We start from the raw sequence: 24224 nt of genomic DNA, 5'->3' as shown, positions 1-24224 counted from the left end.
GGTGAAATAGTAATTGTCAATATATCAAAAATTAAGGATCTGTAGATTACATAAGTCAAAGTAGGACCCAGCATCTTTAGTTATGATTGCTGACTTTTGTAGATACTTCTCTACACTGGTTGCTTATGCACAATTCTGATTGGGGCCAGGAGAAGCATCTAATTAGAGAAGGCACTAGATGTGGTACAATGAATACTCTTAAAAAACCTGTATGATTGACTCAGTGTCTGTAACTAAATATACATAGAAGCATTCTTGATAAGGATGTTGTGAAATTTCCCTTCCCTCATTTTTGAAGATAAGATATTAAATCTTGCCAAAGTAAATGTCCTTTTGTGTGGGACAGAGAGAGAGATAAGTGTCTTGAACTTTATTTTATTTAGTGAACAATTCTCTGGGTGCTAGTTCCTAAGTCAGAACTCATTTTCCTTCTATATTGTTTCTCAGAGCTGAACCTCTGTTCTTAAAAGGAGAACGAACAGAGGTTGTAACATCTTCCTGTATGATATAACGACTATCAATTTTCCTCTATCTGATGTCTCCAAATGTTAAAGGTTTCAGTTCATATAATTCCTAGCCTTAAGGGTCAGATTCCTGCTCATTGATTTAGTCCAATTTATCCACTGGTGCTACTTTAAATAAAAGAGCTGTTTTGACATCAATTCTAAAATTTCAGGTTTCCAAATTGCTGCAGAAGTGGATTTTACATTTTGCAAGTTGATGATCCATTTTCTAAATTCTGAGCTATAACAACATTTTTTTAAAATTTCCTATTAATTTACACCTTCATCCTATAAAAATGTTTTGGGTTCTATTATAGTGATGCTTTACTTTCCCATCACTCTGGGAAAACAACTGTTTTGTTTATCTATGTTATCATAGAATATTTTTTGGATGCCATAAGAGCCTTAGTAACTTAGTGATTGAGAGTCTAACTTTTTAAAGGGAGATCCTAAGACATTTTGTCACCTTTTTCAATATCTATAGCATCACCACATCTGAGGCGGTAGGCTAATTGAGGGATGAGTGAATATCTTACATAATACAGATTTATTGTCCAAAGACAGGAACAGGAGGACAGGCAGAGGAATAGTTAGGAACTAGTGCACTTCCTTGCATCTCATACCTATTGTAGTCTGAGTCTGTACTTTATAGTCTGAGTAACATGTTTCAGGAATCAATAATTTTGAGATGATTGAGAGTCAGTTCGGTCCAGTGATTAAGGCACCAGGAAACTATGAATTCTAGTCCCACCTTAGGCATGAAAGCCAGCTGAATGACTTTAGGCCAGTCATTCTCAGCCCAACTCATTTCACAGGGTTGTTGTTGTAGGGAAAATAAGAGGAAGGAGTGTTGGATATCTTTGCTGGTTGGAGTTATTTGTAAGAACAATAAAGGTAGGCTGTAAATAAATCTGTATGATTCTGATCTCTTCTCACTTTAGCAACATCTCATAAAAAGTAACATTTAACCTTTTTTTAAAAAAAACTCTCTGTCTTAAATTCTGGAATGGAAATAGACTTGAAAACCATACTATTGATCTGTAGTCTTCTTTATGAGTGCAGGAAGGGCTATAGTTTATTTTTTTAAAGCAGGGATCTTCAAACTCGGCCCTTTTATGACTCATGGACTTCAACTCCCAGAATTCCTCAGCCAGGCACACTGGCTGAGGAATTCTGGAAGTTGAAGTCCATGAGTCATAAAAGGGCCGAGTTTGAAGACCCCTGTTTTAAAGGCTTGAAAATAAAACATTCATGCCTGCTGCTTTGGTTGAGACAGGTTTTGATCATAAGAGATGATTGAAATTTACCTTTTAAATTTCTCAGGAGTCCCTCCTGACTTTTATACATTTGTTGCTAATTATTCTCGAAGAGGAGACAAGGCTTAATTAGGAGGACTTGCCACTTTTTACTCTTACGGGCTCAAGTTCATATGTTAAAGTCAATTTAGAGACTTTCATTGCGAGAGGAGCTCTGCATCTTCCTCATACTAGAAAGCTCTGCACAGAGGGATATGTAAGGAGAGAATTTGCCTGTCAGGCTGCCTGACCCCTGGATTTAGAAAACTATTTTAGGCTTCCAGGTGTTACTAGCAGCTAATTTGTAGGTGTCAGCTCCCTGTGGACTAGGAAACAGCTAAATGCCTAGGCATCCATATCAAATGCTTAAGTTCCCATTGACTGTTCTCTGTAGTGTATGTTTTAGGACAATTACTAGCTATTTTATTTTTGGAGGAGGACACTTCTGAAAGGGTTTTTAAGGAGCTCTATGAAAAACTACACTTAATAACCCAGGAGAAAGAATGAGGGTCGGTGTAGAGTGAGCCTGGAAGCTTAGCCTTTGATGTTTGAAATATGTTTCCTTTCTCCTCACCTGTCAGGTTGTGCCTTTAAAGAAGGGAACATGTTCCATCCCATCCCATCCCATCCCATCCATGAAGAGAAGAGAGTTTAGGTTTTTGATTGTTTGTTGGGATTATCTGGCTGTGTCTTGATATTGTCATGTGAAAATATCAAACTAGCTACTCTATTCCCAATTTTTGCAATAGATTTAATGTGAAAAAAATGACCAGGTGATTTGAAAAGGTATAGTGAAATTAATTATATTGAAAAATTGAGAAGTCTTAATATTGTAACCTAAATCAATTAGATCAAGCAAGTTGAAGTGCAGTGATCAAATTAAGGCTGTTTCCTTATTCCTTAATTGAATAATATCCACCACTTCTTGAATTGGCAAAAAATCATACCTGTATGAAATGCTACTTTTATGTCTTAAGATTGTCTCACTTAAGATTGGAGATGAGGTATACACAACTTTATGGGAACATAACAGAAAAAAAGATGTTGCTAGTCTATGCTTGAATCATATATGCAAGTAGGAAAAAGTCTTAAATGTTGCTGAGAAGTTGCTATAGTATTACTTACTACTGGAAATGTGCTTTCCTTGCTGTAGTCTTTAAGGACGTTTATTGTACTACAGACATGGTTTCAATTATCTATGTAATAGCCATGTTCCTATCTCTAAATGAATTGCAAAATAGAGCCAGATTATATTTCTATTTGTTCTTAATTTGCTTTGATACTTTTTTCAGTTGTTAGGAAGGAGAAAAATTGAACCTATTGTAATGGACTTTGTTTTAATAGTTGTATTTATTGTTTTAAAGCATACTTGGCTTTATTATATTTTTGTTGTGAATGCACAACAAAACTCAAATATTCCTTTCATTGAAAAATTGGGAATTAAAGTATTCTCTGTGTCAAAGATTTAGTTATTATGACAAAGATGTTAAAGGGTTCTTAAAAAGTATTTGTACTATACTACCTCTTGTGCCTGTTAACTTTTCAGTTTGTAGAAAGAATGTCAAAAATTAGTGCTTGTAGTGGAAGGGGGAAAAAAAGAGATACTGTACTTTGGTTTCAAGCAGTATTGCATTCAGTTACATCAACTGTAAGACAGTAATAGATTTAGTTTCATTTCAAACATTAAATGGGGTAGGTCCTTCCCACAGTGAGTAGCCCCAAATTATATTTTATCAAATTAAATACATTGATGTGTTTATTATCTATAACAGTGGTTCTCAACCTTTTTAATGCCGCGACCCCCAACCGATCATAAGTCGAGGACTAAACCGGTCGTAAGTCGAGGACTAAACCGGTCGTAGGTCGAGGACTACCCAGCCGGTCATAAGTCGAGGACTTTCCCTGCCCGGGAGCGCCGCACATGCGTGGTTCCGCCCCCTGCGCCGGCCGAGGCGTAGCTGGCAAGCGGCAGAGACGGAGCAGGCTGACCACCAGCTGGCCCAGCCCAAGGGAGATAAGGCACCCGCCGGAAAAGGGGAAAAAAATGGCGGACAGCCTTGCTTGGCGACCCCCGTGAAATGGTCGATCGACCCCAAATGGGGTCGCGACCCATAGGTTGAGAACCGCTGATCTATAACATCCTGATTAATTCTCTTCTATACCTTTGGGAAATTACACTGAATATCTTTTCTCAACGAAATTAACACGAGGAACCTTCTATTTTCACTTGGGAAGATCAGTCTTTAGTTTTCTATATTTCTAAAAAAAAAATCACAGGTCTTCCAGCTACATATTTACCTTGAATGGTTTGTATTTTAATTTTCTAATCACAAAATCAACTCATGTTACAAAGCATCAATGGTGCTTTATATATATAAATTAGAACACCCATAGGGAAGGTTTTTTGGGTTGCTACTGCAGGATGTGTAGCTGCTCTTTATTTGGATTTTAAAGACAGTAGTTTAATTGTGAAAGCAAGCAGTATTTAAAGCCATCCTTTCTGCATGGAGACTTTTGATGCTATATTAGCAAATATTAATACCAAATTAATACCAAGTTGGTGATAGTTGGCTTAATGCAACAACCCCATGTCCTGCTTAAAAGTACTTCCAATTGTCTTAAAGTAATTCCGGGAAATGTCATGTAGAGAGAAATTTACTTTCTTATCGGGAAATGCAGAAATGTCTACAGCCATTGTGTATTTGAGCAGATTTGGCTTAAGAATTCTTCTCACTGGGTTCTTGATGTTCTCTGTGTTTTCATGCATTGATTACATTCTTTAGCCTGGTAATGAAATGCTGATAGAAAAACAACACATATAGTCTCTACTATTGGGGCTTCTTACAGATTCATTCTATCTTCAAATGACTTAATATTTTGTCCAGTGGAATCTAAACTGTCTTTAGCTCTCTCCCTAATTAAAACATAGTCCAACAAACCACCTATGATTGATCTTCATGACTTCACTGTTGTTTCAATGGCATGAATTAAGGGTGGAAACAATTCTTAAGTGCTAGTTGGTTCCAAAAGGATTTTGAGCAGGTGCCTAATTTAGCATATGAATGCTTTGATAGTTTGCTCCTAAATCTTATATAAATAAAAATGTAAATGTTCGTTTGTTCAAAATCTTAAATCTCCGAACGTTCTTCACCAATTGCTTTGAAATTTTGACACAACGTTGCATTCGAATACGCGCGTGTTTTTATATACCTATATTATATAGATATAATGCTTTGTGACAGGTAAAAACATGCTTTTTTAAAAAAAACAGCGCCATCTGTTGTACATAAAAGCAACACACGCTTTTACCAGACTGAGCCACAGCAACGCGTGGCCGGGGACAGCTAGTTCCTAATGAATTCCTAGTATTGTGGTCAAATGAAGTTATCTGCCTTCGAATTTTTTAAAAGAACAAGTTCTGCATACACACTTAATCACAAAATAGTTTTAACAAAAACAAAGAAATAACATATTGTCCAAAATCAGCAGATAAATGCAAGAATGATATTACATGAATAAACCAATCATTGAGTGGTCTTTGGTGCTTCTGAGTTTGGTTGTTTTCTTGCAGCCCTTTCATTATCCAAACTAAGTAACATCATCAGTGCTAGTAGGAAGTGGGTTTTGCTCTCATGTTATATTCTAGTGCAGAGGTCCCCAAACCTTTGGACACCAGGGATCGGTTACATGGTAAGAGGCTTTTCCGCAGACCCGAGGGGGCATGGTTTTGTGTGCTGCTTGCATCTCGTGGATGGGGCTTTGCTTGTTTGTTCGGCCTGGTCGCTGGCATGCCACAGATCAGGGGTTAGGGACCCCTGTTCTAGTGGCCTGCCCTGTCAGTGTTGGTGGAAGTTTTCTTAGTGGTTCTTTGGTTGGGCTGTTTACTGTTAACTTGTTTGACAGTTTCTTAATTAGAACATTGTTTGTTTCTTGATTGTTGGTCTAATGTTAATCTTGGTATTAATCTCTATTCATCTTGATTTTGATTGCTGGTGAGGAGGTTTCTGGTCTTTTTGTTCCCCTTTTGGCTTTTTCATTTTCTCTTTTGGCAATCATTGTTTCAACTGGGAAACTGTGAGCATTCTAGATCAAGCCAAGTTCAAAATCACTGGAGAATTCCTGGAATCCTGGCACTCAGACAAATCAAGCATCAAAAGACACAGAGATAAATGTCATACATACCAGTCAAAAGAAACAATTACCCCCCCCCCCAAAAAAAGACCAAAACACTCAGATGAACAGAGATTAACATTTATTTGCTGACACCTAATGGACAGAATTTTGCAAGTCTAAAGCTGTAAGTTTCTAATTTACTAGAGATATTGTAAAAGCTACACCCCATCCAACTTGGGACAGCACAGTCTCTTAATCCTGGCCCCTCTGGGAAAGCTCTGTGTTGCCAAAACTCTCCTCCACTGTTGCTCCAGGTGCATGTTCTATCACAGTTTTGATGTTTTGTGGATTTATGTCTTTTTGTGTATTTTCTATTCTTTTTATTCTAAAGATTAGTCTGTAATGAGTTTCAATCTTAATTTTACTAATTTATTATTGATTGCCATTCTTAATAAATGAGCAAATCTTGAAATTGCATTGCACAACCTTAGTTCACTTTTTAGACTTTGTCTCTTGACAACCTAATTAATGTTATTGATATTAGGACTAGGTCTGACTCTTGGTAGCACATTAATCAAGAATAGTTATTAGGTACTACCTTGTCAAAGAAAGCAGAATAAGCGGAGGAGTGTGATATGTAGGGAATATGTTACAGAACCGTATAATTGGAGCATAAAACAAATACACTCTTTATTCTGGAAAAACATATTTGCTGTTATAGCCACACCTTATTATAGCAAAAAGGTACCAGAAGATGCTGTATTAAGTATTAAATAAACATCAACTTTCTTAAATTTGTGTTGGGATTAATGACTCACAAACTGAGGCATTTACTTCAGAGAAATGAAATTACAATATGGTATACTAATTATTGGATTGGGAGTGGGGAAGACCAAGGTTAAATCCACTCTCAATCACAGGAACTCATTGGGTGATTCTGGACCAATTATTCTCAGCCAAGTCTACCTCCCAGGGCTATTGTCTTCTAACTTGGCTTGAACATTTCGTGGACAGATAGGATATAAATTGAATAGTTAAATATACAGTATATTCATAATTTAATAGTATTTGCTTTTAGAGGAATGATTCCCAACCCCCATATATCCAATTAATCCATATTTCCTTTTTCTTATACTTCCTTTGTTCTTTTTTCTATAAAGTTATTGCTGCTATGAATATTCATTTCCTTGTTTTTTCTTTCTTTTACTTTCTATTCTTGATAAATATCCCGATAATGTTCATAAAAGGTTTGTAATAAAACCTTAAGGCATGATTCTCTCTGTATCCACTCGACTCGGCTTTTTGTGGGGGTGGATTCTTATAGCGGGCAAGCTGAACATCTAATCTTACTGCTGCCTGGTACCATTCCTGAAGCTTATCAAGGACTGCTTGATAGATACAGGCCTGGGAGAGGTGATCGTCTAGTCCCTCCTTGAAATGATGGACTAGGGATTGCTCGGGCCACCTCTATATTCAGCCGGCTATCTTGCGAAACTTTTGTATGTATTCCAGTGCAGGCCTGCCATTTTGTTTTATTTTGTGGACTTGTTCCTCCACTTTGAGTCCTCGAACCTTGCTCTCAGTCCTAGGAGGAAAAGATGGGGGTCCTCCAACTTGGGTGCTTGCTCGTTATATAAATTATTCAGCCACTCGGATGCTTCCCCTTCCAAGCTGGACGCAATCACATCGACCATTGTGGCTGGGTTCGGATAGAAATAGGCACAGCGGTTCAAGTGAAAGGGCACCTGATTGAGGAAAAAGATCAGCTTCTCCAGGTCCCCATCAAAGGTGGCTCTAAGAGGTGGTGCCGTCAGTGGTTGTTGGCCTCCCCACTGTGGATGTTACATCCCCAACTGTTGCTGCCCCCCCCCCTGGTGGCTGCCGCATCTCCAGTTGCTGCAACCCTCCCAGCGGTTTTTGCATGCTTGGGGGCTGTTGCCACCCCCACGGCTGTTGCTGCATTGTCGGCAGCTGTGGCATCCCCAATTGCTGTATGACCCCCACCGGTCTCAGCGGCTGTTGCACGCTCGGGGGCTGTTGTCAAAGCAAGAACATCTGATGTTAGCAGCGTTGACAAAATCTTGTTTTAGCTGGTAGGCGTTTAACTTGCTTTTGTTTACAATATTCATTCCTATTGTGTATTCAGTGCACAGACAGAATCATAATATCAAAGAACAAGGCTATATTCCTGTGCACTGACTCAGTTGTTTAAATCTAATTCCCTTTAAGGCATAGAAGGGCTGCAATAAATTGCATTTTTCTAACTAAAAATGGTGTTTTATATATTTAGTATGCATGGATGGAAATGGCTAACAGAACACTGAAACTCATATCCCAAGCCCCACATTATTGCGCATACAGCTAGCCCTCAACTTACAACCATTCATATAGCAACTGTTTGAAGTTACAATAGCACTGAAAAAGTGACTTAACAACTGGTCTTCACACTTACGACTGTTTCAGCATTCCCCAGGGTCACATAACCAAAATTTGGGTGTTTGGCAACTGGCATATATATTAAATGGTTACAGCATCCCAGGTCATGTGACTGCCATTTGCAACCTCCTAAACTGTATTCTGACAAGCAAAGTCAATTGGGGAAGCCGGATCTGCTTAATAACTGCATGACTCACTTCACTGCCAGGATTGGCAAAAAGGCACATGAAATCGGATACAGTCACCTTTCTTAGCAATGGAAAGTCTGGTCTCAGTTGTAGTTGTAAATCGAGGCCTACCTGAATATCACCAACATTTTATGTAGAAGCTCCATACAAGATTTTTTTCTTACTCTGTAATTTCTGCTCATGTTACATTTTTTAAAAATGTGCTTTTGAGAACTGGGATTTATAGTAAAAAAATTTAGTATGCTGCAAAGAGTATATGAACAAGGGATTTACTCTAAAACAGCATATTTTTTTTCAGTCTACATAAACTGATTGTTCCTGCATGCGTCATTGGTTGTTATTTCTCTATACTTTTCCTATTTATTACATAGAAGAATCAGATTAGAAATGGGCTAGTGGAATAGGAGGAGTAATAGTACGGTAAAGAAGTCACTACCCAGTCATTGGCACATCCTAGTCATTAATCTGATCTCCAGATTAAAGGTAATATAACGCTGAAGAACTGAATGACAATGCAGAGGTGGGATTTGAGTTCCAAGTGCTTTTTGGAACTTACTTGAGAACTCATTTTACTGGAGTCAGGCCTAGAAAACTTAGAAGAACTTGGTCAAGAAATTAAGTGACAGAGCTGATTCTGAGACCTAAATGCCAAATTTATAGAAGAGAACTGTTGAAACAGCCTTGTGGGAAGAGTTATGCCTCATTTTCATTGGTTACAGAAGAGCAGTTTTAACAATAATTAGATTCATTTTCTTTGCAGATGGCCAGGTGTTCTGCAACCCATTCAGCAAATAGATGTATCCATTTCAGCAATGAGATTTTTAAAATTTTGGTAGAATCTTATCTAAAGCCTCTTCTCTTCCATTTATATTAATGAGAGTTTGTATTTTCAGCTGCAGAGGAAAAGTGCTCAATGTATGTGTGTGCGGAGAAGGGTGCAGCTAATAAGATCTGAAGAATCTGTGGTCATCTATTCATAAATTGTTTACTGCTATGCCAGCTCTCCAACTAAAATTTAATAGATTTCATATTGGATGGATCCTTTAAGTGGCTACATGTAGCAAACCTTGGCTAAGCAGAGTCAATCCGGGTTAGTCCTTGAATGGGGACTATCTGGGAAGAAACAAAACAAAAAAACCACATCCATGAAGAAGGCAGTAGAAAATGACTTCTGAATTATGCCAAGAAAGCTGCAGAAATTTGCCTACATAAGCCATGAGGTATTTAGCGCCGCTTGAGGGAGATTTATTATCACTGAAGAACAAATTGCATGTGACAAGCCTTCTGTGCAAACACAGAGATACACAATTGTTTGGGGGACTAAGGGATCCATTTGGCTTCACAGTACAAAGTAAGCTTAGTGGAAGATATAATTTTGATTAATTAAGTGTATATTAAATTGATTAAATATAATTAATATTATTCACAGTAAATTTAATTATTTCACCTTCTGTCACACTAAAAATTATAATTTGGCAACAATATTTGAATGGCCTTTGGAGGCAATTGTCATTTCATTTTTGTTTTTAAGAAGATGTATCTGAAGAAAATGCAAAGATTTATAGACTGATTTAGGCAAGGAAATGTATATTTACTTTCTGGTTTTCTTCTGGAGTAAAATAATAATTAGTAGATATGTCCCTGATATAGAGAAGTCCTTTAGTACATTTGTTTTTCAAGTTTGGCAACTTTGGAATGTGTGGACTTCAACTCCATTTTCGATTCTGAGAGTCAAAATTGACACATCTTAAAGTTGCCAAGTTTGAAAAACAGTGCTTTAGTGAAGAGGGCCCCAACCTTTTGGGCATCAGGGACCGGTTCCATGGAGAGAGGTTTTTCCAGAGACCGGAGGGGATGTGGTTTTGTGTGCTGCCTGCATCCTGCGGATGGGGCTTTCCTTGTTTGTGTAGCCCAGTTGCTGGCATACCGCAGACCAGTACTGGTCCATGGATCAGGGGCTGGGGACCCCTGCTTTAGCATATACATTTTATGTTTTTAATTTCATAATTTTGAACAATTTAAAGTGCAAGACTATCTGGGGAGTTCTGGGAGATAAACTCCACACATCTTAAAATTTCCAAGGTGAGAAATATTGCTCTATATTTTAGAAGATGAATAAAAGCATCAAAAGCTTGTTTGATAAAAGTGTAATCAACAAATAACAGAAAAAGTCGACATAGATTGTTTTGTTGCCTACACTACTGGATGGAAAAGGCCAGTGTTGTAGCTAGTTCTTAAGATTTTTATGTGAAAATGTAAATGATTAAGCTAACAGGTAAGGCAAACAGGTGACAATGTCTAATCATAAAGCGTTTCTGGGAACAATGAATCTGTTTAACATAGTATGAGTGAGACAAACGGTAATGAATTTCCAGTGCTGTTTGATTTTCGAAAGAAAAATATTTTCCTTGCTTAATCTGAGCTATTCACATTTTAGAGGAAATGGACAGAAGGTTTAGCATTTATTTGTCATGGTTTATTTCTGATGCACTAAATGTCACAAAAATATTTTAATGACTTGATCCAAGATGACAGAGACTTCCCCCAGCCTCCTGCACAAAAATTATAGACTGATTAAAAATCTTCCTGCCATTTTAGCAACAGTTCCTTTGGCTATCTGGTTCAAGAAACTTAGAAATATTTATGCAGTGAACTTGTAGCATTGTAATGAAACACCCACCCGGCACCCGACGATGCATAAGTGGGTTTTGGGTTGCAGTTTGGGCACTCGGTCTTTAAAAGGTTTGCCATCACTGATATAGATCAAATGGATAAATCAAGTTATCTATTCTTTTTATAGGCCATTAGTGCCCCACATCTGTTCTGAAGAGTCCGAAGTCTCTCTGGAAGAGACGTGGGGATCATGGAAGAGGACCATAGAAGGAAAAAAAGGATATATTTCTTTGTAGCTCTCTAGCTGTATATGCCCTTGAAGATCTACCCACCTTAACACTGTCCCCTAATCTCTTTACATTTGTGCTGTGCCAGCCATTCATGTATCCCCACGTACCTTGCCCAAACCTCATCACGTGTCCCTCACACCCTTCTACATCCCTGGGCAGCCTTCCCCAACCCTCACTGTGCTTTCATCACATCTTCACATATCACCTTGAGCCCTCCTCCTCTCAGCAGCAGTTGCTTACCCACCTTCTGGCCCTTTGGGTCTTGTAACTTGGTTATAGGAAGCCGGCAGGAAGTTGCCTTGCTTAACAACCATGGGATTCAGTTAACAACAGTAACCAGGGCTATAGGGTTTGCCATTGCTAAGCAATGCCATTGTACTTTACAATCGCATTCCTTAGCTTTGGGGACTTACCCTAGCAACTTGCAACCTTCGCTGCCAGCTTTCCTATTGACTTTGTGGGGAAGCCAGCAGGGTAGGTTACAAATAGTGATCACATGGTCGTGGGTGCTTCCACCAGTCATAAGTGTGAGCCAGTTGCCAAGCAGCCAAATGTTGATGACGGGACTATGGGGTTGCTGGGATGGCCATATATCTGACCTTTCATTCAGCCCATTATAAGTTTGGTCACTGAACAAATAATCATAAATTGCAAAATACTTGTGAATGAAGATTGATTGTAAAAAAATATATTTTTGTAATAAGAGTTGTCAAAGTTTGGAATATTATACCTGATTCAGTTGTCTCCGCTACTAATTTTCATAATTTTAACTCTAACTTAACTTTTGTAGATCTCACCCCATATTTAAGAGATCCTTAAGGGAGCGTGCATAAATGCACTAATTTGTCTATCATCCCTGTCATCCCCTATTTTTTTTTATTTTGCTTGTTTGAATTTGTAATTTCCATTTGACAAATAAACATTAAACAAACAATAAAAGGGCAAACTTGGAAAGAAGGAAAATTTAATGCAATTTTATAAAGGTGGTGGACTGGCAGCTGCAGAGGGTCATGGATGAGACAGACTATCTGGACCCCTTTCAGTCTGGATTCAGGCCTGGTTATGGGATGAAAACAGCATTGGTCACACTCTGTGAGAGCGAGATAAGGGTAGTGCAACCATCCTCATTCTCTTTGACCTCTCAGCGAATTTTGATATCATGGACCATGATATCCTTTTGGGCCAGCTCCAGGGGATAGGGATGGGTGGCACAGTTGTACGCTGGTTGAGTTCTTTTCTCTGTGGAAGTCCCAATCGGTATTGATAGGGAGTGAGAGATTCAGCCCTCAGCTGCTATTCTGTGGTATACCACGGGGCTTGGTACTTTCTCCACTCCTTTTCAACATCTTTATGAAACCGCTGTGTGAGATTATCCGTCACCACGGGTTGAGATATTTATTGTATGCTGATGACACCCAACTCTATATTTCCACTCTTGATGACCCAAATGATGCTGTGGCTATCCTTTTACAGTGCCTGGAGAGTGTGGAGGCCTGAATGGGGGACAATAGGCTTTGATTGAACCCTGGTTAAGACTGAATGACTGGGGTACACAGGGCTCTGTGATGCAGGACTTTGTCATCTTTGACTCTGGATGGGGTGGCACTTCCCAGAAAGACCAATCTGCAACTTGGGGGGTTCTCATGGACTTGCAACTCTTGTTTGAGGAATAGGTGGTAGTCGCAGCTAGGAGAGCCTCTGCCCAACTTCATGTTGTGTGCCAATTGCTACCTTTCCTGGACCAGGATTCACTGTGCTTAGTTGCTCAGTTCCTAATCATCTCATGACTGGGTTACTGTAATGCGCTCTACATGGGGCTAACCTTGAAGAGCATTCAGAAGTTACAGCTAGTTCAGAGTGCAGCAGTGTGGGTAGTTTTGGGGGCCCCTCAAGAATTGCCCCTGTAACACCACTGCTCCATGAGGTGCATTGGTTACCAATCTGCTTCTGGGTGCAATTTACGGTGTTGGTGATCATCTTTAAAGCCTTTCATGGTTTGGGTCCAGGTTACTTGAGGGACCATCTCACCCCACTGGGATTGGCCCGTACCACTCATGCTGGTAGAGGAGGCATGCTGCAGTTTCCATCAGCCCAATTATTCCAGCTGGCGGGGTCCGGGAGAAGGACCTTCTCTGTTGTTGCTCCTGCCCTCTGGAACATCCTGCCTCTCGATGTGAGGTTGTCCCCAACCTTCCTATCTTTTTGTAAGTAAATAAGTTAAGAAAAAGAAAGAAAGAAAGAAAGAAAGAAAGAAAGAAAGAAAGAAAGAAAGAAAGAAAGAAAGAAAGAAAATAAATATTGGAATAAACAGAAATGTGTGGATTTGCTAACATTATTCTTCTTCTTTCAGCTGAACAAACAACAACTACAAGTGGTGAAAGAGCGGTTCCAGGCATTTCTAAATGGAGAGACACAGATTGTGGCTGACGAAGCTTTTTGCAATGCAGTTCGAAGTTACTATGAAGTAAGTAAAACCTTTTTGTCTTCTGTATTTGTGTGTGTATCCATTTCACATGAGCCTTTATATTAGCTACTGTACCTAATGAAAACATTTTAAATAATGTTTTAAATTAAAAACAGTAGATCAGGCTTAAAACAAGGATTCTCCTTGAATATTTGGACTAAACACTCACTGCTTCTAGTAGAAGGCTGATAGGTGTTTGTCCAAAATTCTGGAATAAAATCATTATCTATATCAAAGGTTGTTTCAATGATTGGAAAAAGAACAATAAGGAATTCTTCCTAAAATTAATAGTTAGCAATATCATCCTTCTGTCATACTAACATGTACAGCTAATGTAGATACACTATATGGGAAATTGTGCTAATAAGAAGGAGCCACAGATAGCATTGCTTTTTCACATGCACGCATCCCAACCCAAAATTGATTTGTCTGAAACCTTGTTGAATTTTTCTTGTTGCCTCTTAGAGACTGGATTAGGATCTGTTTGAACAAGAAGAACATTTTACTTTTCCACAATATATATTTCCTGTCCAATTTTTTTTCAGTTATTTTATAATGGGATACAGACTTATTCATGAAATCAGCCTTCTCTGAAGAACTATCCGTTTCTAAGTTTGGTGTTTAGCAGAAGCCTTGCCCCATGAATCCTGTGCTCATCACTTTATTCCTTAGTTTGTCCATGTGTGAAGATTACATGGTTTATCTTCTTCATGTCTGTTATCTAGAACAACTCCCTAGAGATGAGAGAGAAATGGACATATTCAGTTTGGAAATCATTCATTAAAATGAATGCAACTCTTAAAGCTTCAACACTTGTATTTTCACACAATGAGAAAATGTGAGACTATTTTAATATATAGATGGACACTATTCTACTAGACTTTAAGAAATTATTGAAAATCTGGAATGGAGGCTTGTCACATTAGATCAGAGGAAGTATGCCAGCTGGTGCATTCCAGCTGTTAGTAGAATATCCAGTTATGAAAGTCTTAGAGAACATTTTATATTTCATATTTTGGTTTACATCTTTCTACCAAGAGTATTTGGTTTACCCTTTTGTTTCCTAGTGCTTTGGCCCTTTATTATAGTGTTCAAGGAATGAGTTCCTTGAACAGATGCTGGGATTAAAGCTTTAAAATAGCTGAATCTAAGGTATATAATGCTAGGGATATGTTTGCTACACTTTCAACAAGAGGAGCAGTTGGGTAAGGAAGTAGAATGAGCATGTATAGGTGTTTCTTGGTTCTGCATCTTTGTTCTTAGTGCTGGATTAGAACTATAGTAGTAAGACTTTAAAATTCATCCTGAGAATGAAGGTCACAGGAGAGCCTGAACACCTTTCCTACCTTCCTTAGAGAGTATTATTGTACATAATAAATGGCAAGGGACATCAAATGATTGTCCTAAAGTTTGTGAGGGAATCAGAGGAATAGTAATCATCCCAGTCGTACTTGAATCTTCCAAATAGGTAATGTATTCTTCTACCCATGTTGGTTGGGATTGAGAAGTTTATGAAAGCAAAGCATTAAACTTTCCAGTCCCACCCTCAAAATAGAGTTTTCAGTTTGTCAGGTTAACAGATATGTACATTTGGTAATGTAGTAATTATTTCCATATTTGGAATGAGAAAAGGGACAGGATGGCTCAGCAGTTGAAGACACTGAGCTTGTCACCTGGAAAGCTGACAGCCTGGGCTTGAGTCGTGAATGATGGGGTGATCTCCCATTGCCCCAGCTCTTGCCAACCTAGCAGTTTGAAAGTATGCAAATGGGAGTAGATAAATAGGTACCACTTCAATGGGATGGTAACAGCGTTCCGTGCACCTCGTCATATAGTCATGCTGGCCACATGACCACAGAAGTGTCTTCAGACAATGCTGGCTTCTCCAGCTAGGAAAGGGAGATGAGAGTTATGAAATGTCTCTAGAGTTGGATACAGCTGGACAGGGGAAACCTTTATCTTTTTTTCTTTTGGAATGAGACATGCCTGAAAACAAACTGTTGAAATTAAACACTTAAATTATTTTTCGTATATACTAAATAGGGAAACATGACAAATAAGGAAATAAGATGATGTGTCTATGGTTAATAGCCAAACAGAAATAATGGTCCAGAAGGGTTTAATTTATACAATTTAAAGAGATGAATGAATTTGATTTTTTTTAAATAGCCTCCAATGGAAACAAGTTACCTTCTCTGATAGTCTGTAGTGATAACAGTGATATTTACTGGTAGGAGACTGGAGGCAGAGAGTGCTAACAAAGCTTTATTCAATTTACATTTTTTATGATGGCATTTCACTGAAGGGCGGCGTGAGAAATCAGAATCTTTTACAAGTTAGTATTCTCTTTAGAATCTAAAGAAACAGTTGTAACTGTCAAAACAAATGTTCTTATTATTTCATATTCCCCTTTGGAGGCAACATTAAGACCTCACTGAGCAAGAAAGGGATTGATTAAAAAAATGAATGCAGTCTGGAGTAGAGGATTCAGTTTGTTTTCTTTTGATTGAGACAATCCTTGAAACAGCATGGCTTGATAAATTAATGGCTTCCTCAACTTACATTGGATGCCACAAAGTCTGAAGCAATTTTGTTTACTCTGAAATAATTGCCTCCTTAAGGAGTTGGTCACACTGCCTAGTTTGCTATGGGCATCAAAATCTTTAATTTACAAATCGGATATTTCACTTTAGCAAATACAAGATTATGGTCTAATCCGGTATTTCCTCATGTGGATGGGGAATTCTGTAAACTAAAATCCACACATCCTAAAATTGCCAAGATTGAGAAACACTAGTTTTTCAGTGTAAAACATCCCTTTTCCCCCTCACTTTACATACTTTGTGGAGTTTGCTTAATATATATTATATGATGACTCACATGGTTAGGACACTGTCTTGACAAGCCCATGGTTGAGGCCCGTTGGGCGGGGTGAGCTCCTATCGTTTGCTCTAGCTCAGGGGTAGGCAACCTTGGCTCTTTTATGACTCGTGGGCTTCAACTCCCAGAATTCTTGAGCCAAGGTTGCCTACCCCTGCTCTAGCTCGTGCCAGGGTTGCCTACCCCTGCTCTAGCTCGTGCCAGGGACGTGAAAGGAGACCCCAACTGTGCTTCCACTGGGCAACAGTAGTGTCACTGGCTAATCCTTTCAATCCAGAAACTCCTTGATGCTTCTGCCATTACTGTGCTGTGATTATTTTATTAAATTTGTTTGCCACCCATCTCCAAAAGGCGACTCTGGGCAACTTATATATTAAAATAATATATAAATATATGCATACATATATAAAATATTTTATTGTCTTTCAAATATGTCTATCTGGTAGGTTCGTATGCATTGTTTTTCTTTAATTAAATGTTTCCCATCAGTGTGCTTAATAAAGCCTGCCACTTTTCCTTTTCCTTTTAGAAAAAAGCTACTTTGAGGGGGAAATGATGTTTAATTTCATATTGTGCATATTCTCTCTCTTTCTCTGTCCTTCATGCTTTGCAGAAGATCCTTTTATTACGGCAGCTGACAAAATCTTTATACCCTCTTTTCTTTGGAGTGGCTTTATTTCTTCAAGGGACAAAGTAGCTTTGCACATGATTAATGTATAAGCAAAGACTACCGGGATGGTCTTGAACATATTTACTATTGCTGGTAGCATCTCTCAGCAAATGGGACACTTCACGAGCTTGTCAAAAGGCTGACCTTTAACCAGTGACAGTCATTAATAAATTATCAAATAGTGAAAATGCAGAGCTGATCTGGATCAGAAGTAGCATCACCTACCTTGATAGGGTGAACATTTAGGATAGGGGGAATATTTAGGGTTAGGGGAACATCCAGGTTATCTGCAGGACTGCTTTTCCCCTAAGGACATCTACCCATACTATCAGCTGAGATAGGTTGGTATACTCCTACACCCTTCCCCTAAATATTGCCATCTGATGGGACTAGGAAGTGTGCCTTTTCCATGGGAGCCTCTACTTTATGGCACATTCTGCCCCCTGATGTTTGGCAGGCCTCCATCCTCCTGGCCTTCTGTAAAACTTTGAAAACCTGGCTTTTCCCCCAAGCTTGGGATAAGATTGGATAACTGCGCATTAGAAGTTTGACCTTGTGCCAGGTTTTTGTTGTTTTTAATGTTTTAATGTGAAGTTTCCATTTGCTTGCTTCTATTATAAGACTGCTTTCTTCCAGACATATTTAAAGTACGTTGTGTAATTGAAATATATTCTGTTTTCACAGACTTGCTTTCAGGTGCTGTGACTGTTGGCCATTTTATTTGGCTGCTTCACTTTTATTGTATGAAGACTACATAGTATTGAAGGCTTAGGAAGCAAAACAGCAGTTAAGACTGCACCATATATCCTGCTAAATGTCTTTGTGAGCACTTGGTATTTATCACAGAGTCATTATTTTTATTGCTTTAACTGGATTTTAAAAAAAACTCTTAACAGGAGCCATCATTACGAGCCTCTATGCTCTGCACAGTAAATATTTTTATAGTATTTTATTCTTAATTTATTTTGGAAGCTGCCAAGAATCATCTTTAGTAGCAGATTTTCCTTACATTGTTTTAGTTTCTATAATAGATCTTGACATTTGAGATATACTGCAAGTGATATAACTATGTTTATGAATTAAGTTATCAACAATGTGACTATTTGTTGATTCATTAATTCAGTTAGATTGTATAACCACAGGTAGTCCTCGACTTATAACCACAATTGAGCCAAATTTTTCTGTTGCTAAGTGAGACATTTGTTAAGTGAATTTTGCCCCATTCTCCAGCACTGGAGATGGAGGATCCACCCGTGGGTTGAGACTGTATTCCTGCCCAATCAGATCAAGTCAGCCAAAGTTGTCACGCCCTGTCCTTGGACCTATGCCCAGTCTTGACTTGATCTTGCCCAAGGACAGGACGTACAACTCTGGCTCTTAGGTACAGTCTGACCTATTAGTGGTTCCTCCATCTTCATCAATACAATTAGATATATATATATATTGAAAACTTTCAGTTCCCCTGTCAGCTCTACAGTGGGGGGGGGATTTATTGGGAGGCAGAAGGGGGTCCCTTCTTTCTCCCCTCCCTCCAGGAGCTCACAGGGCAGAACTACTAAATTGGCAATTTGGACTCCAAATTTCACTCATAGCGGAGCGAAGTTAGAATTCGTGGCAACGGCTCCGTTATCGGCAGGGAGTGACGAGATTTAAAACTGTCAGCTCCCTCCGCTTGTCCATTTCTCAGTTTTTCTTTTCTCCGCGATCTTCTGAGGCTAGAAAAGCCGTTAGACTTCGCTCCGTCCTCGGCGATTGGCCTCTTGTGACGGGGATTGCGGCTGCGTCCCTGGGGAGGCCAATTTCTAACGGGGAACGTCCGAGAAAGCCGATCGGCTGATTGCTTCCTTGGCGAGCGCTTTCTGGTACGGGGATTGCGGCTGCATCCCCGGGAAGGCGGTTTTCACAGAAACCGTTTGGTTTTCCCGTTGGCGGCCGCGGAGCTCCGAAAAAAGCAAAAAGAGGCCGATTGACACTGTAATCTTCGTTTTGGCCGTATTTTCGGAGCGGGCAGCCGGTCAGCCGGTTAGCGGCTGACTGCGGTGCGGCCCACAGCCGTTTGGGTCTTAGTTGGCTTCTTCAGCTCCCAACTCGGAAATTTTGACAGTTGGTCTTTTGGCGCGGCCGCCATTTTGAAGCAAGGGCTAGAATTTTTATCCCTGGCACTGTGGCCTAGGGACTAAAATTCATAGTAACTCAGTTAATTTATAATCACCTTCATCTGGGGGATTAAGAATCTGGGAGACAGCAGTCTCCAGAAGATTAAATTGAATAAATATTGTAGGGGGTCCACTCAATTCCCTCAGGACAGGCCACCATTTTACGAGAGGCGGCCATTTGTGACCAGGGTCCTATCCCCTCTTACAAAGAGTTATATTTACAGCTCCCTTAGGCTGATTCAGTCACTCCACAAGTCCTTATTTTCATTGCTTGGTGGCTCCTGGGTCTCAATAATTACCAGCTTTATTGGGTAATCTGCAGCCAATTCTTGTGCTGTGTACTAATTTCAGCACTCACTGGAAGTTGTTGGCGTGCATTGGATTTCACTAATCAGTTACTTCCAGCGATTCAGGGGACTTACGGTGACCCCTCAGAGCACCGGTCCTTTTTTGTGACACGTTTTCCACGGGCACCAGGCACTCCCATTGCGTGTCTGTCGCTGTCTGTGGCTGCATCAGTACCTGGGTCCCAGGCGTCCTTTGGAATTGCGTCTGGTCGCACCCAAGGTGGTAATTCCCTCTAGATACCGGGGGACCCCACTCGAGCCCTTGCGCTATCAGAGGATGGAAAGTATGGAGCCCCTTGAGAAGGAGGTCGTGTCCCCTTCATTGGCTGGCATGAGTTCTGTGCCACCTTATCCGGATGGATCCGAACGGGCTGCGCAAAAGTCAAAATCTGCGAAAAAATCATCCAAGGGGGCAGATAAGCACGCCACCAGGAGACACCAAGCTCTGGAAAAGGAGTTCTCTAGGGCACAAAAAATTGCTCGACTAGACAATCCTCAGACTGGGGGGCGGGGGCAGGAGTCCCAGATTCCACTTAATCAGTCGTTCCAGTGTATGCCAGAGGCCACTTTCACCCCTACAGCGGCTGGTCTTTGCCAGACCGAACAGCTTCCCTTCCCTTCAGAGGAGCGATTGTCCATGTTGATTGCTCAGGCAGTGGACCGCGCTCTGAATGCTAGGGCAGTTCCTAAACCGCCAGTCATAGTTCCCCCTGCTATCCCACTTCAGACAGATGAACCTCAGTCCGGCCCCTCTTCACCTGCTGAATCCTTGTATTCTGAGGGGTTGTCGCTACCTGATCAGGACTCTGACCAGGAGTTTCCGATGTCTGAGGAAGAGGAACAGTTGGCGGAGGCTCCGGCGCCCACTGGAATGTTTCACCCTTCAGCGTTTGTTACGTTGCTCCGCAAGGTCTCTTCCACCGCACACCGTGGGTCTGAGCCCCCTTCCGCAACAACTGCTGTTGCTCCTGATTCGGACCTTGATCCAAATTTTATTGAACCGGTGGCAGCTCAGCACCGGATCCCATGTCCGCCCATGTTCCTAACTGCGGTTAAGAAACAATGGGCGTTACCTGCCTCCTTTCCCCTTCCGAGTTCCACGGACAAAAAACTGTTCAACGTGGCCAAGGAACTGGAGGATGCGCTGGAGGTCCCTGTGGTGGACGAGCCTTTCGGACCATTGATTTCTCCAACAGCCATAGCGGGGGATGTGTCGGAAGCTTTGAAGTCAGAGGACCGTAAGTGCGAGTTGTCTTTTCGCAGGATCCACCAGGCTTCCGCTTGGGCCATTAGGGCAACGACCTCAGCGTCGTTTTTCACCAGAGCAGCCCACCGTTGGCTAAAACAACTGCAGGCCCGCACCCCCAAGGATGATGTCTGCTCTCAACAGGACATCAGTAAGATGGTGGCAGCAATGGAGTACGCCTCGGATGCTACACTCCAGGCGACTAAGTTTGCTTCCAGGGCCATGGCTTCAGAGATCACCAGTCGACGCATGCTTTGGCTTAAGCATTGGCATGCTGACGCTAAATCCAAGTGGCGTCTATCCTCTGCCCCGTACCAGGGGGGTAAATTATTCGGTGAGGCTTTGACTCCTTATCTCTCGGAGAATAAGGATAAGCGCAAAGTGCTCAACCACATCATTAAGAAACCTGACAGGAAACAAAATTATTTCTCCCGTAGACAGTCCTTTCGGGGGGGGGGAATAGATACAACTATTCAAACTCTTTTCGTCCCTTCCCACCCAGAACAGACCGTCAAGAGGGGCAATTTGACAGGCAGGCGAGCAAGCCCAGGCAACAATACCAAGGTAACCAGGGTAAGCGGCCCTTTCGTGGGGGCGGCCGGCCATTTCGGCGCTCCAGGTGACTCCCCGGCAACGGGACCTCCCATAGGGGGCAGACTATCGCTGTTCTTCCACCAATGGGAGACCACCACCACGGACAGGTGGGTCCTAAACACGATACGGTCCGGCCTCCACCTGGAGTTCATCTCCACGCCTGTAAACAGGTTCATTTCTTGCCCGTTTACCCGAAACCTAGCCAAAAGAAACCTGATGAGCCAGGCCATCCAGCATCTTCTGGAGATAAGGGCCGTAGAAACCGTTCCGGTGGACCAGAGAGGGCGGGGATTTTACTCCATCCTCTTTGTCGTTCCAAAACCATCAGGAGGATGGAGAGCCATCCTGGATCTAAAAAAATTGAATCATCATATCAGATATCAAAAATTCAAGATGCAAACGCTCCGCTCCATTTTGGGGAGCGTGAGAAAGGGAGACTTCCTGACATCCATCGATCTCACGGAAGCGTATCTCCATATCCCCATCTCTATCGATCACCGGCGGTTTCTACGGTTCAGTTACCAAGGAGAGCACTATCAATACAGAGCTCTACCCTTTGGCCTCTCGTCGGCCCCCAGGGTGTTTACCAAGATCCTGGCGGTCCTGGCAGCTTGCCTTCAGATGGTACCGATCAGGGTCCAGTGTTACCTGGACGACATCCTGATCCAGTCAACCTCCGCCCACTCGGCATGACAGGATCTCGACCGGGTAGTACAGCTGCTCCAGGATCCCAGGTTTCTCGGTAAACTTCCCCAAGAGTCATATGGTCCCCACGACTCGACTACTGCATTTAGGGGCTGTCATAGACACCAGGGAATGCCGGGTGTATCTATCTCAGGAACGTTTGACCAACCTGAGAAAATCCATCTGCCAAGTACGCAAGGGGCAGAAGGTTTCTCTGCTCAGTCTTTCCAGGGTGCTAGGACAGATGATATCAGCCATAGACATAGTGCGGTGGGCCAGGCTCCACTCCAGGGAATTGCAGTGGTTCCTGCTCCCCTTCCAGAGGCAGAACATCAGTGCCTCTCAGAGAAGGGTGAGGCTTCCATCTCAGACCTCGCTTTCCCTCAAATGGTGGCTGTCCCCAGCCGTCCTCAAAGGGTCGTTGTTCAAGGAGCCGGAGCGGCTCCTCCTCACGACCGATGCCAGCCTCTTTGGATGGGGGGCGCATCTTCGTTCCCACTGGGCACATGGCCGTTGGTCTCAGTCAGACCTCCGCCACGACATCAACTGGTTGGAACTGAGGGCCGTACATCTAGCTCTCCTTCACTTCCACAGCCAGGTCCGGAGGCGTCATGTACTTGTCCTCATGGACAACATGACGGCCAAGGCTCATGTAAACAGACGGGGGCACTCATTCTCGGATCCTTTTGAACGAGGCATTACTATTAGGGACCTGGGCAGAGCACAACCTAGCGTCCGTCAAGGCCGAGCACATCTCGGGGAAGGACAATACCCAGGCAGATGTCTTGAGCAGAGCGACAATAGACCACTCAGAGTGGAGGATTCACCCGAGGGTCTTCAAAGAGATCTGCCATCGATTTGGTCGACCTTCAGTGGACCTATTCGCCTCACCGGCCAATACCCAGCTCCCCTGCTTCTTCTCCCGCTTCCCGGCTCAGGGAGCGGAACAGGTAGATGCGCTGCGCTCTCCATGGCCTCGGGGTCTGCTGTATGCTTTCCCACCTCTCCCTCTTCTCCCGGCGGTGGTACGTAAACTGCTCCAGGAAGACGCGGAGGTTCTACTGGTAGCCCCGTATTGGCCACGGAGACCGTGGTTTTCCGACCTGCTGGGTCTCTCCACAACAGATCCGTGGAAGATTCCGCCAGACAGGATATCACTTAGTCAAGGGGCCATTCTACATCCGGATCCCCAGTGGCTGCAGCTAGCTGTCTGGCACTTGAGCGCAACTATTTGTCCAGGCAATCTTGCTCTCTAAGGGTCATTGAGGTTATATAGGCATCCCGTCGCCCATCCACGAATCGCATCTATGAGGCAACGTGGAAAAACTTTTGTGCTTGGTGCGACAAACATAGGTTGTCTCTCGCACGACTCAATATTCCTAACATTTTGGAATATCTGTCGGAAGGCTTGGATAAAGGTTTGGCCCCTAATACCTTGCGTAGGCAACTAGCTGCGCTCTCTACTGTTCTCGCCTGGGAACACGGAGGGTCGTTAGCTCACCACCCACTGCTACGCTCCTTTCTTAAGGGGGCAGCTAACATCAGACCACCGACAGTACATAGATATCCTTCCTGGGAGTTGCCCCGGGTTCTTAGGGCTCTAACAAGGGTGCCCTTCGAACCATTAGCATCGTGCGATATGAGTCACCTGTCTCATAAGGCAGCCTTTTTAGTGGCCATCACGTCGGCTCGATGTATATCGGAGCTGGCGGCACTGTCGGTCCGTAAGGATTTGTGCATTTTCC

The 24224-nt window shown here is 41.9% G+C and overlaps 1 protein-coding gene across 4 annotated transcripts in view; it reads left to right on the top strand.

Annotated features, from left to right (window-relative positions):
* The window catches only part of CADPS2 (calcium dependent secretion activator 2), a 317808-nt gene that overhangs the window by 46423 nt on the left and 247161 nt on the right, over positions 1–24224 (top strand). For all 4 annotated transcript variants that reach the window (XM_029285368.1, XM_015822226.1, XM_015822219.1 and 1 more), the window contains exon 2: positions 13789–13902. In XM_029285368.1, coding sequence (XP_029141201.1) covers positions 13789–13902 — 114 coding nt within the window. The remainder of the gene's footprint in view (positions 1–13788; positions 13903–24224) is intronic.

This window comes from Protobothrops mucrosquamatus, unplaced genomic scaffold (genome assembly GCF_001527695.2).
Source record: "Protobothrops mucrosquamatus isolate PMUCROS unplaced genomic scaffold, P.Mucros_1.0 scaffold_172, whole genome shotgun sequence".
NCBI lineage: Eukaryota > Metazoa > Chordata > Lepidosauria > Squamata > Viperidae > Protobothrops > Protobothrops mucrosquamatus.
This window is presented reverse-complemented; position numbering and strand designations above follow the sequence as displayed.